This window comes from Parasteatoda tepidariorum, chromosome 10 (genome assembly GCF_982258835.1).
Source record: "Parasteatoda tepidariorum strain Cologne lab strain chromosome 10, Ptep-v5.0, whole genome shotgun sequence".
NCBI classification, from domain to species: Eukaryota; Metazoa; Arthropoda; class Arachnida; order Araneae; family Theridiidae; genus Parasteatoda; species Parasteatoda tepidariorum.
This window is the reverse complement of record NC_141764.1, coordinates 71,756,859-71,774,771: the sequence shown is the minus strand read 5'-3', so window position 1 is coordinate 71,774,771 and position 17,913 is coordinate 71,756,859. Positions and strand designations below refer to the sequence as shown.

The window sequence follows — 17,913 nt, the reverse complement described above, 5'->3', positions numbered from 1 at the left end:
GGTATCTAATGTAAGATTTACCTCAGAAAGTCCAATTATAGACTTAATCTTAATCTTTATCTTTAGAATTAATTTTAACCCACTTTAGAATATTTGACGTCACCCTCTCGAACTATTGAAAATGAGTCCTGGAACATGAAGATCCGATCATTAGATTAAAAGTTATTCAGGGGGGTCCGTTTATTTATTTTGCAAGTTGTACATCCATTTGAAGTATATGAAAATATTGTTGATAACAGCAAAAGATTTTTTCATTCTTATGTAGGATGATAATTTAGCTGGTGTTTTTCCAAAATAATAACTTAAGAGATTATGATTAAAAGAGGAAAATTAAGTGAAATTATATTCACTTTCTACATTAATATCAGATATATAAATAAAAACGTCTTCCATTTTGTCCTCTTCCTTTGTTAATTTTAATTACAGAAAAATGATCACATTTTCCCCGAACGAATTTTTGCAGCTATAGCGGAAAACTAAAGTTTCTTTTAATTCGTTATAAACAAAGAATTATTGTATCTTAAATATTAATGTTTTGAAGGTATTGTAATATTGTACTTCTCGCAATATGTCTTTCGATGTATCAAGCTTATTAAAATTTGCAAAAATACGAAATAAAACTTTGATTTAAAAAATTAATCTCTGCACCGATGGAAAGTGTATTAAAATTGTACTAAACTAATTATATACGTTGCAAAAATTTCCAACGTTGAAAGAACGAGGTTATGTCTAAAGGTTCGACAGCTTAATGTTTTTAGATAGCAGTGTAATGAATCCATAACGCCAATAGAACCATTGTAAGGAATCGATTAATACCTAGTTTCATTTGTACGTAACGATAGGTAATAACACATCGATGTATACATCGATAAATAATTCGATGAAAAGCACATAAATAAACTGGGATTCCTTTTTCGTATACTTAAAGTCTGAATTTCGGATTCGGTGGTCCTTGTTCTTCTGTATTTTTCAGTATTTTTTAGTCAGTAAAAAATTATTTATATGAACAAATCATTTTTAAAATTTTTTATTATTGTTACATCTTGAAACATACAGAAAATGATCATGATTTTGTGAAATCGAAACATATGACGAAACAGCTAAACATTCGCTACAAAAATCAATGACATATGAACAATTAAATATTTTAAACTAAAAATTTCTCAAAATCATCCAGACAAATACTAAATATGCTTTTCTTATTTTCCCAAAAAGAAACTAAAGAAAAATATTTTTAATATTAAAAAATAAAACAGCATGTATTTACAAACGTTTCTGCTCAATTGTGATACACGTAGGAAGCAAGTGCAAAACGTAAATTTCAATTTACAGAGATATTCATTACACAAAAACTACTTGTTTTTTTTCTTCGAAAGATATTTTCGAAGAAGAATTTAATTAGTGAAAACTGATAAAACTAAAAACAAAAATCTATTAACAATCATTTTTGGTCAATTTTGATACAGGAAGGAAACAAGTGCAAAACAAACATTCTTCATCCCTTTTTCTTTCAGAAATATAGGTACGTATATAATCATGTCGAATGTAAAATAAAATGGCAGCATAAAACAAATATGTAAAAATGTGTTTGTTTTGTAACACTTTTTTACATATTTGTTTTGTAACACATTTTTTAAGGTATGAAAACAAGTCAAAGGAAAAAAAAATTAGTGAAAATAATTTTAAATGAACAAAAAAATTAAAAAAAAAAATTAAATACGTGTGTAAAAAGTAGAAGCAATTTTAATGTGTGGAAGCTTAACTTAAAGTAGTAGGAATTTTCTTTATTTTAATCTCATAATATTTTTGAATTATTTAACCTTATTATATATGACGCAAATATAAATACTTAAATTTCTATATAGTTTACGGAAACTAAAATATTATTATAACCCCTATTTTAGTCTTTCAATCAAAACCATATTTTGCGCAAAGTTTAACCTAGTTTATCTATTTAGAATACGACATAGTAACAATATACTAATGTTATGAAATAAATATGACCAAGATTTTTCTCATGCATATGTGATATTTTATTTAATATTAAAAAATAAAATTATTATAGTAAGGAGAATTGAACAAGAACTACATGGTTACAATAAAAACTACATGGTTTGGTGCAAACTAGTCTTCCTCAACTTATTTAAAGCTGAGACTTTTTTTTATACTTAAACATTAGCTTAAAACTATTTTTAAACATTAAACATTAACTTAAGACTAGATATTCACAGGAATTTACAGTAATATCTTAAATAAAAAGATAATTTTTTTTTAAAATTTAAAGTATGTTTCATTTTTAATTAAAAACACAATGTAACGAAATTAAAATATCAGAAAAGGAATCATAAGCAAATGTTAATTTCAAAGAAAACAAGATATTTTTCCAGCTGTATTATTTTTTATTTTTATAAATTGAATTAGCACTAAATTTAGTAATTTTTTTCCCTTTTCAAAACTTTGAAGAAAAATTAACTTGCATTTTTTGTCACCTTGTGATTTTTCATTGATCATTTAGCACCCTGTCATTTTTTAGCAACAAATTCTTACTTTTTACTCAAAAAACTAAAAAAAAAATATATAAAAACAAACAAAAATATACTAAATTCTTACTAATAAATTTTCACACGCAATTACAGTATTAAAAATATGTAAATGATGAATCATTCACTAAGCACTTAAAAAATAAATACACCAACAGAAAAATAGGTTTGAAGTTGAAACATAATACTAATACCTCGACAAAGAATATTGTGCAAAGCTGCCGAAACCATAAGAAATGCTAAACTGAGTCAATTTTGGAATCAATTTGAACTATAATATCAAATTAAGCTGATGAACAATAAAATAATGGTTATACTTCACATCATGTTAAGGTTTCAGAAAATTTGAACGATATTGCCAGTTAACACGTTCCAAAGTTTCACTAAGCCTTCTTATAACAAAGATGGTAAATTGAATCAATTTTTGAATCAATGTGAACTATAATATCTAATAAAGCTTAAGAAAATTAATGCTATGGTTATACTTAACATCATGTTAAGGTTTTAGCAGATTTGAACAATATTACTGTTTAAAACGTTCCAAGGTTTTATTAAAACTTTATTCCAGCAAAGTCCGTATATTTTGTAACAAAACATTTCCGCTTTTTTTGGTTTTATTTTTGAAAAGATAAAAAACAACGTTTTTCGCAGTTTCTTCAGTTCAGAAAATGGAGAAAAAAAAATAGTTTCTTCTCAGTTTATAAACTTTTTGCCAGACCTGGAAGAGTATTTGCTGAATAGAATCTAGCTTGCATTTATAGCTGGACCAGGCGAATTCCTGGCTCGAACGTAGTACACTGCACCAGGACCTTGAGTTTTATACTTGTACCAGGACTTAATGCTTTTCCATTTGTAGGTAAAAGCTATTCCAAGTGCAACAGCCACCAAAAAACATACAGTGATTGCCACAGTTAAGCTTTTAATGACTCTGTTATGATGCAAAGCAGCTGGGGAATTACTATAAGTTAGATAATCGCATGAAAATTCTTCTTCACTCATATCAAAAATGTGGGCGTTTTCAAATTTCTTCGGGTGCCTACATCTGTGAAAAATAGAAAAAAATTGTTATTTTTAAATTTTCTGTAATGAATGATTTATTATTACAATGAGAAAAAATATAATCAACACTATCAGAATATAATAAAATTTACCATGTTTTTGGCTCTTTGGAAACACCAAAGAGCTCGGTAATTTTTCAACGAATTTTAACAATAATTAATCGGAAAAAAATACAAAAATTCGATATAACGTATATTGAAATTTTTTAATACAATAATTAATAACAATAATAATTAATATTAGTTAACAATAATGAATTCTACGATAATAATAATAAAATTCGAGATATAGAGAGTATACTGTATATAAACTGGTATTCCTTTTTCGTACATTTTATAACTTCTAACTGTCTGAATTTCAGTTTCGGTTCTTGTTCTTCTATATTTTCTAGTTATTGTCAGTGAAAACCTATTTGCATGAACAAATCACTTTTAAATATTTTTTATAGCCCTTACATCTTGAAACATAGAAAAAAATGAATGTTTTTGTGAAGTCGAAACATATGACGGAATAGCTAATCAGTCGCTACGAAAAATCAATGATATATTTACAATTAAATATTTTTAACATAAAATTTCCTAAAAACATGTAGACAAATACTAAATTTTTTATTTTGTTTTCCCGAAAAGATAAAGAAGATTAATGAAAAAGATAATTTAACAAATGAAATATGGTTTTATAATCTGCGTTAAAATTTGGTAAGTGTGGTAATTTTATCATGATACCTTAGAGCAGAGGATCCCAAATTTTTTTCGGTTGCAGAACCCTAAAAAGTCGAGTTTCGTTTGCGGAACTATTACTTTTAAAAAAGTTCATTAATAACTGCAAATATACTAGAAAAAAAAAGAAGAATAAAAAAAAAAACAAATTAATGTGAAAATAGTTATTCTGAAGGATGAATTTATGAAATGCTCTATCAATAACTGTCTTGAAATTAATTTATATGCTCGGCAGTTAGATTCATAAGTTTACAGAAGCTTTTTGACGCATACACAAGTCTAAGTGAATGAAATAAACTGAGTTATGGTTTTTAAAGAAGAACTGTTTTAAACTGTTAGAAAGGTTATCGGAGAAAAATATTTTTTTCTAGAATTTAGTTATTTTATTTTGAATCTCAAAGTTCGATGAGAAATACTTGTGCATGTTTAGGCTAAGAAATAATTACGGAAATTTTAAAATTTTGTTACTTCTTTTGTCATTTAATGATCATAAAAATAACAGAAATATTAAATAAATAATATATTATTGGTTAGCCCACTAAAAATTTAAAAAATATTTGCTGGTTAGAAAAAGGTTCTAGCTCATGGAACCCCGTGACATTTTTATGGAACCCTAGGGTTCCTCTGAACACCTTTTGGGAACCTCTGCCTTAGACCATGGCATAAAAACGCTATATTCAGTTAAATTTACTTCTCAACTTAGTATATATTTTTTTTCTAAATGCGTAGTAATAAGAAATATAATTTCGGAAACCAGAATTTCTGATAAACTGTTACATGAACAGAAAAACTACCAAATGAATAGTTTCAACGCCGTATATTTTGATTTTATTAACCAGAATTATGTTGCTCTTTTTTTTTTTAACCAGGAATGTCATTACCATACAATACGGTAATTTTCTAATAATTTTTTTCTTCCCTGTGTGCAGTAACTTTGTTGTGTCGCATCTTATAATATCGTGAGTTTGCATTACATCGCTCATGCCTGTATTAAAATTAATAATATTATAAGTTATTTAATATTACAACAGATTATTATTTTATCGTACTTCATTACATCCATGCATTCGTAATATATAATTCGTTTTTGCTCCTAATGATAGCAATAAAATTCTAAGTTCCTAACACTATAGCTCCCCCATACATCGCCTATTAATAATTGACATAGTCAAATTATGTAGCTCATTTTAATTCATTTCTTTGACATTTTCCATAAATTCGTATATTATCGCTCATTTTAACTCTAGAAACAACCAGTAAAATATATCAAAAATTTTCTTGTTTCTAATAAGAATTTCAGAAAATCTTTAGATTAATTTTTCACAATTTTTCCATAAATTCTATATTTTTTTTCTATTTAAAGAAGCAAGAAATCCTCTCACACCCCTTAAGAAACTTGATAAGTATTACACTCCCTTTCTTATGGATAGCAAAAGGAAGTTATAATCACATAGAATTATTTTTCATTTGAAAATATTAACTGTAGTAAAGCAATTTGTTCTTTAAAATAATCTTATAATGCATTATTTTATTTCACGATAGAAATTTAAGCTTAATATTAGAAAACGATTCAAAAAAGCAATCAAGTGGATGATTTATTAATTATCTAATGTGGGATTTCGAACAAGTTTTAAAAGGAACATTAAAGGAAAATATTTAGCGAAAGTAGTGTGATTTCAATTATAATTCTAAAAACATTTAAGAAAATATAAATCTACATTTTACTTCAGATAGTATAAGTCCCTTATATTCAAAAATGCTTCAAATAAAATTCTGCAAGACAACACTTGAAAACGAAAATACAATAAAAAGAATGTAGAATGTCAGAAAGCACGTTATTTAAAATTGTTATGTAAAAGATTTTGAGTAATTTAAATTGCTTCCTCGTTTTTTAAAATTTTTTTTTATAGTAGTAGAGTTTAAAGTCAAACGTATCGAAGTTTAACTGTTCGTAATTTAGGAAAAGCATATCGAATTTCAATTTCCTCCAGGTATATGATCGTGTAGATTGTGTTAAATGAAATCCATCCAATAAATTAATAGTGAGATGATTCGTTCACCATTTCAACGGAAATAGATTAATAGCTGACAAGAAGAGAACCGACAGACTCTCCAAGTCGGTCAATGAAGAATCTAGAGAAGTTGAAACATAGTTTTTGCGTAGGTAGACCAAAAGCATAATGAAAATTGTTGACTGAAAACGAACATCACAACAGCCAATAAACACTGTCTCGCTGTATAAAGCAAAATCTGGTAGAAGAAGTACGCTATAATGTTCGCGAAAAGGACGTCATTTCGAACATTTAGTTTAGGACCTGAATATTATCAGGTAAAAAAGCAAAAAGCCAACTTTTCAATTAATTACCGTGATGCTGCATTATTCTTAATTAAGTGACGCTTACATCAATAGTGTCCTGCTGCATAATGCAAAATCTGGTAACATAAACAAATCTGATCTTCCAAAATCTGGTAAAAGTGTAGCTATAATGTTCGTGAAGAGGTCGTGATTTCGAACATTTAGTTTAGCACCTAAATATTATCTGGTAAAAAAGCAAAAGCCAACTTTTCAAATGCCGTACTTTAGTTTATACTGTGAAACTGATACTTGAACGGACCTTTAAGTTTTGATGTACGCGACTTTAAACTCACCTGAATATCACACTTTCATCTTAAATTGCAATGCCCAATGAAAACTAAAAATAAAATTAGGAACTAGTAGCAAAATGTTTGGTTTTAAGTAAAACCCTAAAAAATTCACCTCCATAATATGCTCACAAATAACAATTTCGTTGATTTCAAATGATAAATCTTGAGTCGTAGTTGCTCGGAGATAGAGCGTTCGCCTAAAAATTAGGTTACCCGGTTTCGAATCTCAGCTGTGGCTGGTAGATACGAATTCTGCTCTCGGCTCGGACCAGTCACAATATTGACGTTAAATATTCTCAGTAGTGGATGGATCATGGGTTAGATTCCCCTTGCCATCGGGTTAACTATGGGAGGTTTTCGTGGTTTTCCTCTCCATGTTACGTCGAATGTTGGTTGTTCCATCCAAAAGTCCTCTACGAAGGCTAGTTTGTCTCAATGCTTTATCCAGGTATTCCCTTGTCTTTGAGTTCTCGGGTTGAGTTCAAAATTACATTAAACGTCATATATTCGGATTTGGGTTGTTCAACGCCGGTTCAAAATTATAAATCCTCGATTTCAAATAATATTTTCGAGAAGACACTTGTCAAAAGAAATATAAAACATTTGTTTTTCACATTCTTAAAAATCTGGTGAATGTCCTTCCTAAATTGCAATAACGAAAGTTAAAAATCAATAAAAAAAAAAAGGAAAGACTAATTATGCTTGATTTAAAAGAAATTCCTGAAAATGGCCTCTAAAGAAATATAGTATATAACATTATTATAACATCGACTAAATAAAGGTGCTGAAATTTTATTCAGTGGATGAACGCGCTTTAAATAAAATGTCTAATTTCATTAAATGTCTAATTCATTTTAATAAAATGTCTAATTTCATTAAAAAAAAGCTTAAAAACATGTAAAAAGAATGTATGTTTACCTTAAATCAGCAGCGTAAATCTGTTGGATATCACACTCTTTGATCCACCTCAAGTTGCAATCACACTGCCAAGGGTTTGTCTGAACGTTGAACTTTTTCAACTTTGCACACGGCACCATATCTCTGTCCAACTTAGATATTTTGTTTCCTTCCAAATCCAGCTCTTGAAGTGTTGGCCTCGTGTTATTGAACAATCCATCAAACGCCCGAGCATCAATAACCGTTAGATATCGATTGTATTTCATTTCAAGCACACGCAAACTCGTCAAACTCGAAAAAGTTTGAGCGAAAACTTTCTCAAGCTGATCCATTTCATTCAATTCCAAAACTTCCAGTGTACTCAGTTTGATGAAAGACTTCTTATCCAGTCTATCCACTGGATTCTCGTTCAATTTAAGGTACTTCAGACTCTTGGCACTTCTCAAAGCATCCGTTGGCACTTCATGGAAATCATTGGAAGATAAATCCAGAAATTCAAGCTGCGGCGTGGTATGGAATATATGCGGTTGCATCGAGTACAGATTAGTATTGCTGAGATCCAACCATTTCAAAGCCACCATACGATTTAAATTAATGGGATCGATGTGAGTTAATGGATTATTAGCCAGTGATAACTCTTGCAGGCCAAGGAAATTATACAAAAGTCGATCTGGAATAACGTGCAAGTTATTGCCGCTTATGTTCAGTGCCTGTAGATGATCAAGACCATAGAATCCATTGTCAGCAAATGACGAAATAGCGTTATTGGCTAAATTCAAATATTTCAATTTAGTAAGACCTCCAAAAGCATACTGAACGGCAGTCGCAATGCGGTTATCGCTTAAGTCCAGAACTTCTACTGTGGGATGACCTAGTTCAACGTCCAAGGCTGTAATTTTATTGGAATTAAGGTCCATATGAGTGACATTAGCTGGCCAGTCATCAAGGGGTGGCACTATTGACAAATCTACCCGAGAGCAGTCTAATTTATAGAGTCCTTCATCTTGCAAGTTATGGCAAACGCAAACTGCAGGGCATAACGAGTCAGGTGCGCCTGTTACCTGGCTCCAGACCAGCAATGGGAAAGTTATGGCAAATGTCATGGCTTTGTATAAGCTTCCTTGGGGTGATTTTTTCATTTTCTGAAAAATAATAATAAATGAATAAAAATTTACGTACTACATTGTAAAAAATTCCGGATCGAATTGTGGTAATAGATACCGGCATTTCCAGTGCATCATCCGTAAAATCCATTTTTTCAGTAAAATATTACCAAGTAATTTTAACATTAATATTTATTTAATTACTGTGATTCGAAAATTTCGCAATAATTATTACTATAAGAATCACGCTATGTCAGATTCTTTGTTTTCGTTTTTTACGGTATATCAGATAGCACGAGCATTTTCAGTGCATCATCCGTAAAATCCATTTTTACCGTAAAATATTACCAAGTAATTTTTACATTAATATTTATTTAATTAGAGTGATTCGGTGATTTTACAATAATTATTACTATAAGAATCACGCTATATCAGATTCTTTGTTTTCGTTTTTTACGGTATATCAGATAGCACGAGCATTTTCAATGCATCATCCGTAAAATCCATTTTCACCGTAAAATATTACCAAGTAATTTTTACATTAATATTTATTTAATTAGAGTGATTCGGTGATTTTACAATAATTATTACTATAAGAATCACGCTATATCAAATTCTTTGTTTTCGTTTCTTACGGTATATCAGATAGCACGAGCATTTTCAGTGCATCATCCGTAAAATCCATTTTTACCGTAAAATATTACCAAGTAATTTTTACATTAATATTTATTTAATTAGAGGGATTCGGTGATTTTACAATAATTATTACTGTAAAAATTGCTGTATATCAGACTTTTTGTTCCGTATCGTGGTCCGGAAAAAATTTATTTCACCATTATTTCATCCGAAATTTTACACAGTGTAGAAAAAAGGATAAATTTAATTTTTCCAATAACGTTCACGTTCTGTAATGTTCCTTAGTTCTTAAAATTAAGAATCAAATTTAGAAAATTAGCATTAGTAACGGTTATTTTTTCACTAGATAATGTATAGTATTAGTGTATAATGTACACTATTAGTGTATTATAGCCCTCTTATAATACACTAATAGTTCTCTTATAATACTCTCATAATACACTCTTATAATACTAACACCTAAACACCTTCAAAAATTGCTTCTTTTCACTAAAAAATGAACACCTTTCTCTACCAAAATTGTAATTTCTCTTTTAAAATGTTTACTTTCTCCTTAGAAACGATATTCTATAAAATAATTGCTACTTCGATTATAAATTAATACCATCCTCCATAAAATATCCCCTTTTCCTCTTAAAATGGTATTCCACTATAAAATTGTTACCTTTTTTTGTTTAATAATTTCTTTTAACCATAAAATGAATTGTTTCTTCAATAAAATAGTTACTTTTCCTTGTGAAATAGCTCTTACCCCCTAAAAATTAAATAATTTTAGCTGCTTAATCAGTATTTCATTCAAAATATTAAAGCAACGCGAAAAAGTTATTTTTACTTTTCATAACGTATATGTGGGGCCGGGATGGCCTGGATGATAGGGCTTTGGAATCACGTTCGTGAGAACAGGAGTTCGAATCCAGACGGCAGAAGATTCGCCGTGTAGTAAGTGGTGACTGGTGCACGTTAAATCTGTCGGATCATAAAGTACTCCATGTTCCCATAACAATTGTACCACTAGGGGTACTGGATTCTAGATTGATCATTCTCTGGTTCAGATCAAAATTACGATCTTTGGATGAATGAATGGATGTTATGAATGAGTCTGCCCTATAAACGGGTGTGACGTATGGGTGTGGTAGAAGTTGAATTCTTGGATGTAGATGGCGCCATTGGAAAATAAGAACAATCGCACCTTCCAGTGCCTTATTGGTCCACGACAACAACAACAACTACATTACATATGTGTGAGGAGGGCTCGCTTGTATCAAATTTAATTGGCAAAATATCTGAATTTCATCCAAGTATGTTGCATCAGGTTGAAGATACCAAAACTTTGTTTTTATTTATAATTGAAACTGTGAGTGAACACAGACACAGTATATACAGCAAGACACAGCAAGGAAACACAGACACAGTAATAGTTGACTCATAATAAACTTATAGAGCAAATTTATTTAAATTAAATTATTTATTTCTATAGCATTCTACATTCGCAAATTATATAATTTCTATTATTTTGTCATGCTCATTAACCCTTTGACAAATAAGGGACAACGGTGTTCATTTTATTTATATTTTTTTTCTGACGTTCTAATTAAAAGCAAAAATATATTTTGACATATAAATCTGATGTAAACGAAGCAGTGCAATAATTACTACAAGAAATCTTTTAGATTATTGAAATTACATTTGTAATAGAATATAAAATCCAAGCAGAGTAGTTTGAAACATTTTATTTATATTCATATTCAAAAATTTATCAATAATTGATTTTGAAAATCAAAAAAATTTCAATGATGAATGACTGTTTTTATTAGATCTAAATAACTGCAAATAGGTGCAAATTTAGAAACTTATTTTTTAAAAGTGAGCCGTTTTTGTAAAATTTTACCTTTAAAGCAATGAAAACCACTGGTGTTTCCTGTTGTGTTCCATAACCATAAATAATTTAAATACTAAATATAATATTTTTCACTAATTTACTTAAATAAATATAAAATAATTAAAAAATTTTAGAACATATGCTTAATCAAAGTTTTGCGTCAAAGGGTTTAAATATACATGTACTCGAAGAAAAAAGAAAAAGGCAGACCAAATTTGAGATGGTTAGACGGCTAGGAAATCTACTACTGTAAAAAAGTAAGGATAAAATTATGGTATGAAATACTGGTACTCAACTTAGCGGTATTTTTTACCGTAAAATCCATAATTTTTATCGGAACATGTTACGGAACAAAAATTCTGGTATACCGTAATTTTTACAACAATAATTACCGTAAAATCACTGAAATACTCTAATTAAATAACTAATACTGTAAAATTATTTGAACAGAAATAATTACTGTAAAATCACCGAATCACTCTATTCAAATAAATACTACAATAGAATATTTTACGATGAAAATGGAGTTTACGGATGATGCATCGAAAATAGCGGTACTTTATAACGCAATTTGATCCAGTTCTTTTTACAGTGTATCTGTACTGCTCTGCGAGCAAAATACTGAAGAACACTTACAGGGTAGAAGACAAGCGTCGAAAGGAGCTTTCCGATAATGCTAAACCCCATTCGTGCTGTCGAACAAATTAAAAAGTGGAAAAAAAGATATACTATAAAAGTATAATTTTATAAGTATTACTTTGATACAATTTTATTACTTCTTACCTTTGCATGTGTGTGTTTTACTAAATTTGAAAGAAAGGTAACACTCAAAAAATTTATAGCACATTTTCTTACCTGCATTTGAATTTCTAAGCGTAGATCAATTTGCTCATCAAAAAATTTGTATAAGTTTAGTATAAGTTACATCCACCGTATAAAAAGCATGCTCTTCGGAACACTTTGTCTAAAATAAAAAATAAATAAATATATATATAATTCATCTTTTTCCAATCCTATTTCAAATGTCAAGACATTATTTTAAATTTTTCATTGCTTGTTAACAACTGCACATTCAATTATATTTTCAAAATTTTGAATTCAGAAGTTAACTTTAATTTGAAATAAATATAAAAATTAAATTTATTTGAAGTTGAATTTTTATTTCTTGACGAATATTCAACCGATTTCTTCCAGATTTTCGATTTAATCATTTAGAGTAATTTAGATTATATACAGACATCAAAATTTTCACACCCAAAAATTAGAAGTGTTTCTGTTTATCAACTAATCAAAAAATTAAAACTGATTGTAAATAATGATTAAACATTGTTTTCAGCGTTAAATTGTCTTTATATCAACCAGTTTCTAAAATAAATAGTAGTGTTTTTTTATTCGCGCTACTGGTTCCAACGGTTTGGAGAAATACTGAAATTTCGCCAAATAAACAAATAACTACGTTTCTGTGACTGAGTTCATAATTAAACTAATTACTTTCACTTATAAATTAACATGTCTTGTGTAGTTTTTTTATACCGTTCGAAGTTAAACTTAGTACATAAATTAGTGACATAATTGTTAAGGGACATAAATTAGTTACTTATTACATATCCATTATTAGGCAAGAAGTACTTATAGTAAATTATTATTATTATTTTGCCTTGAATTGCAAATTATATGTTCTATCTCTATTTATTTATATATATATTTTTCTAAATTATTGAATGAAATTTTTATTTTTCTTCAGAAATGGAACGTACTTACTAGAAAAACCAATATGTCGATTGTAGTAATTTTTAAGTCATTATCTAAGTCTGACAAATGTATCCTAGAATGATTAATTTATTATGACGCATGACCACAATCATGACGTAAACAAAACAGTTACGGGGGAAAAACATGAAAGGGGCAATTTCACGTCAGGTATAATTAGAAGTCGGAATTTTTTTTGTAGGTTTTTTTATAAATATGAATTAAATTACTTTTATCCATTCATATTTGTTACAAAAATATTGTAGACATGCATACATATTTACAAAATATTTTCTGAAATTATAAGTTAAAAAATTAATGTATATAAATTACACCCAAGTATTATATACACAAAATAAATAAATGTAAGCTTAATACATCAAAACATTCAGAATATAATAGAACAGAACAATTCTATTATATTCTAAGAATAAAATAATTTAATCATCTTTACATGACTTAAAACATGATTTTATGAAAACAAAGCAAAATTTATCCTTCTATTATATAAAACTTACCCTGTTTTAATGTAAAATTTAACAAATCTCATTATAAAAAATTTTAATAGCAAAAACGAAGAAAATAAATCGGAATAAATTTGAAATATTATCAAAATTATTTATCATTATACAACAAAATCCACTGCAAATATTATTTTGTTAACAAATATTTGATATATCATTTATATTTTCATCGTAAAAAATACCCGTTGTTTTCTAGCGATTTCTCCGCATATTTAACGGTTTAAAGACGTTTCGTTAAAAAAACGGTTTTTCACCGTTTTTAACCCTAATCACAAACATACTAAAACCGTTAGTTGAAGTTTTGTGTTCCGTAATATAACTTTACCCATTTTTTTATAATTTAATGATTATTTTCTATACTTGCTCTAACATTTTAACAATCACTTTATGGCTTCGAACATCGTATAAAGAAAACTGCGATTCTATTATTAAATTGATATATTATGGATGTGATATTTTCACCATCGCAATTTCTTCTTAATATAGCACTTCAGCCGCAGTGGCTCAGGAGAATGACCGTGCACCTAATAAATAAAGTGACCCAGGTTCGAAATTCAGCAATGACTAGTCGATGCAAATTCTACCGACGATGAAATTTTCACACCTGGTGTGAGTACAGATTTATTCTGTAAATTCCACACAGAGAAAACTTGTTCGCATACGGTAAAAGTATGTAAAGACAACAGGTTTATCTTTATTTGTAGTTTTTGTTGTAAAAACTAATTTTTTTTTTAGATATATTCTGATTACATATATTATTTATGCTTTTTATGGAAAACCTGTTTTTTGTATGGTAAAAAACTGTTGAAGCGACTGATTTAGCTCGTAAATTTTCAACGGTTTTACACTATTAACCTAGCTGTCAGTTTTCCCGTAAATTTTTCTGGATGTTTTTGTTTCTTGTACATTGTTCAACGAATTGAGTTTTTGCTATTTTTTAGTTATTTCTCGCAAATGGAGATCTAGGCGGAAGAATGGTTAATTTCCATGAAAGCTGATTCTGAGAAAAAATTCAAGATTTGCAGGAATCATTTTCACCTAGCACGACCCCTTTTCACTACGTAATAATTCTCGGGGAGAATGAATTTTTTATGTTACTAATTTGTCCAAACTTTGCATTCCTAAAAATACAACACAACTTCAACAAAAACCATTCTTCCCTCATTGATCTTCAAATAGCAGTTATTCATATTTTTATTACGCACAGAAATATATCGTACAAATTCTTAAATATTTTGAACAAAATCCGAAAATAAGAACAGAAGAGAAGAAAATAGAATATGCTTTTCTGATTTCACTTTGTGGTCACCTTTTAATGACCAATTGAAAATTGGAAATAATAAACACAATAGAAATAATAACACGGTATTATTAAAAAAGGAAGAAAATATTTTACTTAATATTAATGTCTAATATTTAAACCCGTAATTGATGGATTTAATTTTCTTCCTAAATTTCTCGTCAATTCAGGCAACAAAAATACTATTATGCATAACTATCACAACACATAAATTATTCTAAATGTTTTTAACTTATTACGAACTAATGGAAACACTTCAATGAAAATGAATTAAAAATAAATCAAACAATTAGCACACCTGCATTTCATGAGAGAATTTGAGAATGTATTTTTTGTATTTAAAAATATATATTGCGCTTAAAATATAGAATACTTATAACAACATTATATCATAAGTGTATTACAAAATTTCAAATAATATCAATCCGTAGTATCTAGCCTGTAATTTTAATCCGAAATTTTTAGACAACAGTTAAAGCACATTTTTTTTAAAAAAAAGAAAGTTATACACAATTATCACAACACAAATTACTCTAAATCTTATTTACTTATTACGAACTAATTAACTTTTCACTAACCAATAACAAAGCCACAATAAAGAATCAATCCTTCAATTAGCACACCTGTATTTAAAGAAAGTATTCTTTTTTTATTTAAAAAATGTATTACGCATAAAATATGGAATACTTAGAACAACTTTATATTATATCATAAATATATGACAAAAATATTTAAAATAATAACAATCTATAATTTTAAGGATGTTTAAAAAACTGACTTTTTAAGGGATTCATTTCATTTTCTTCAAATATTCCTTATCAGTTTAGTTACGTTTATTTCTTAAAAATTTTGCATACTTATTGAACAATAATACGAGCATAACACCTGATTACTCTAAATCTAATTAAATCATCATCAATTACTTTCACTATGACGATACTGCAATAAATATTAATTAAAAATCAATCAAATAGTCAGCATACCTGTATTTAGTGAAGAGGGTAATCATGTCGCAATGCCATTTAGCGATTTTCCAACTTATCTTCAATCCAAGGTGCGACCACAGACAACGTTGCCATGGAAATGAAGATAAAATAGACATTTCTTAAGCATAAAAATTTAATGCTCGAAGTTTTTTAAACTAAGATTTCGTTGGAAACATTTTAAAAAAAAGTTTTGCAAACTTCAGGAAGCAAAAACTGATAACGTTTGTTGTTTATATTTAACTAAGGCTTTATAAAGATCATGCTTTTAGAATTTTAAACATGCTTAAACGACTTTTTCTATTTTTTTTTTAAAAATACAAATCATTTTTCTGAAGAAGTTTACGTATTGATAATAAGCATGCCTGATGCTTACTATTTCAACAGTCGTTGTTGTAAAAAAAGCGTAATGCGCAAGGAGTGACAACATCCGGGGGGGGGGGAATACCGAGACATGCCTCTGAATTAAGAGAGGAAGCAAAACGGATTGCATTCTAAAATCGGCAGTTTTTTCATGTCACATGATTACTTTGACACTTATTTTTAAACTTTAAGAGATTTCTGCTCACATATAAGTATTTAATGAACTATTTTAAAATTATCTTTCAAATTTCTTGCACTTTGCATCGATTGATCTAGAACAGTGGTTACCAACAGGCGGCCGGCGAAGTCTTTGCCCGCAAACTAAATATATTAGTTGTCATTTTTTCGGACAATTTTCGTAAAAAATCTATATGGGTTAAAAATACTTTTCTTTCGTTTAAAAAAAAATCTAATTTCTTCGTTTCTGTGAAATTTAGCATACCAACGGTGCAAAAAAATTTATTTCTCAGGTTTGCATCCAAGAAATTATTTATTCAAATGCAAAATTAATCCTGTGTGTTGCTTAAAAATCTACTTCTTATTTTAATTTGTAATTCAATACGTTTGATTTTTCTTATAGCATAGGACTCTTTTATGTTTGAAGAAGGTTCCTTGGGGTATTCATCCACTTTTATTTCGAGGTTACCTGTACCTTCCTTACCTGTACTATGCATGATTCTTTATCGCCTTACGAGATTATCGCCAACAAAACCAATTATTTTTATTTTTTGAAATGCCGGATGCTATTTAGGCAGAGTATGAAATAATCGTCCTGATGAGGTTATTATGTAAATGATGTTCATGTTACTGTGAATGACCGAAATCGGTGGTTGTTGTCTTTCACCGGTGAATGTTGACAATCACATAGTCGCTTTGGTGAATGTCCTAAGTATTTATTACATCCGATTTGATATTTATTTATTCGTGGATATAATTACATTTATTCGATATTTTAATACTTACTGACGATAGATTAGAACAAACATCAGTGTTTGGAGTATCTGGTAAATATATACCAGGCAATGGCACTTGGCCTTAAAAAAACATCAGTGTAGGATATACCGGGCAAATGTATACCGGGCAATGGCACTTAACCAGACCTAGTATGACTAGACCTTTGATAAATGTCCGAAATATATACTAGGTCTAGTGCCACTTTTGCTATAGCTTAAATATTTAAAAAAAATTAAACAAAGCGTTTCAATCAATATTAAACTGATAACGAAATTATTGCTTTAAAATTAAAAAAATAATAACAAAAACTGCTCCAGATAAGAGTAATTGAAGTAGTTGCATTATACAGCGCATGTGCGGAAATTTTTTTAAAAAAAATTTATTCAGGTGTATCTAAAAGTGGATGAATATCCCAAGACACCGTAAAATTTTGATAAAGTTGTGGCCCCCGGCCTCATGTAAGTAGGAAATCTCTGGTCTAGAATAATACAATACTCAAAAGAGGATTCGATAAGGATTTATTCCATTGAAAATTATACTTTATAATGAAAAAAAAGCTAC

At 28.7% G+C, this 17,913-nt stretch overlaps 1 protein-coding gene across 2 annotated transcripts; it reads right to left on the bottom strand.

Annotated features, from left to right (window-relative positions):
• Positions 1 to 1,011: 1,011 nt before the first annotated feature.
• On the bottom strand, positions 1,012 to 16,175 carry LOC139426200 (uncharacterized). 2 transcript variants are annotated; one of them, XM_071184077.2, is made up of 4 exons: positions 16,036 to 16,175; positions 12,335 to 12,443; positions 7,883 to 9,003; positions 1,012 to 3,582 (listed from the first exon to the last, which is right to left on the bottom strand). In XM_071184077.2, exons 2-4 carry the CDS (start codon positions 12,338 to 12,340, stop codon positions 3,285 to 3,287), a joined length of 1,425 nt encoding a protein of 474 aa, XP_071040178.2. In that variant the 5' UTR covers positions 12,341 to 12,443; positions 16,036 to 16,175; the 3' UTR covers positions 1,012 to 3,284. The 2 variants fall into 2 exon arrangements, with proteins under 2 accessions (XP_071040178.2, XP_071040179.2); XM_071184078.2 differs by having other exon boundaries at positions 15,831 to 16,049.
• Positions 16,176 to 17,913: the final 1,738 nt, after the last annotated feature.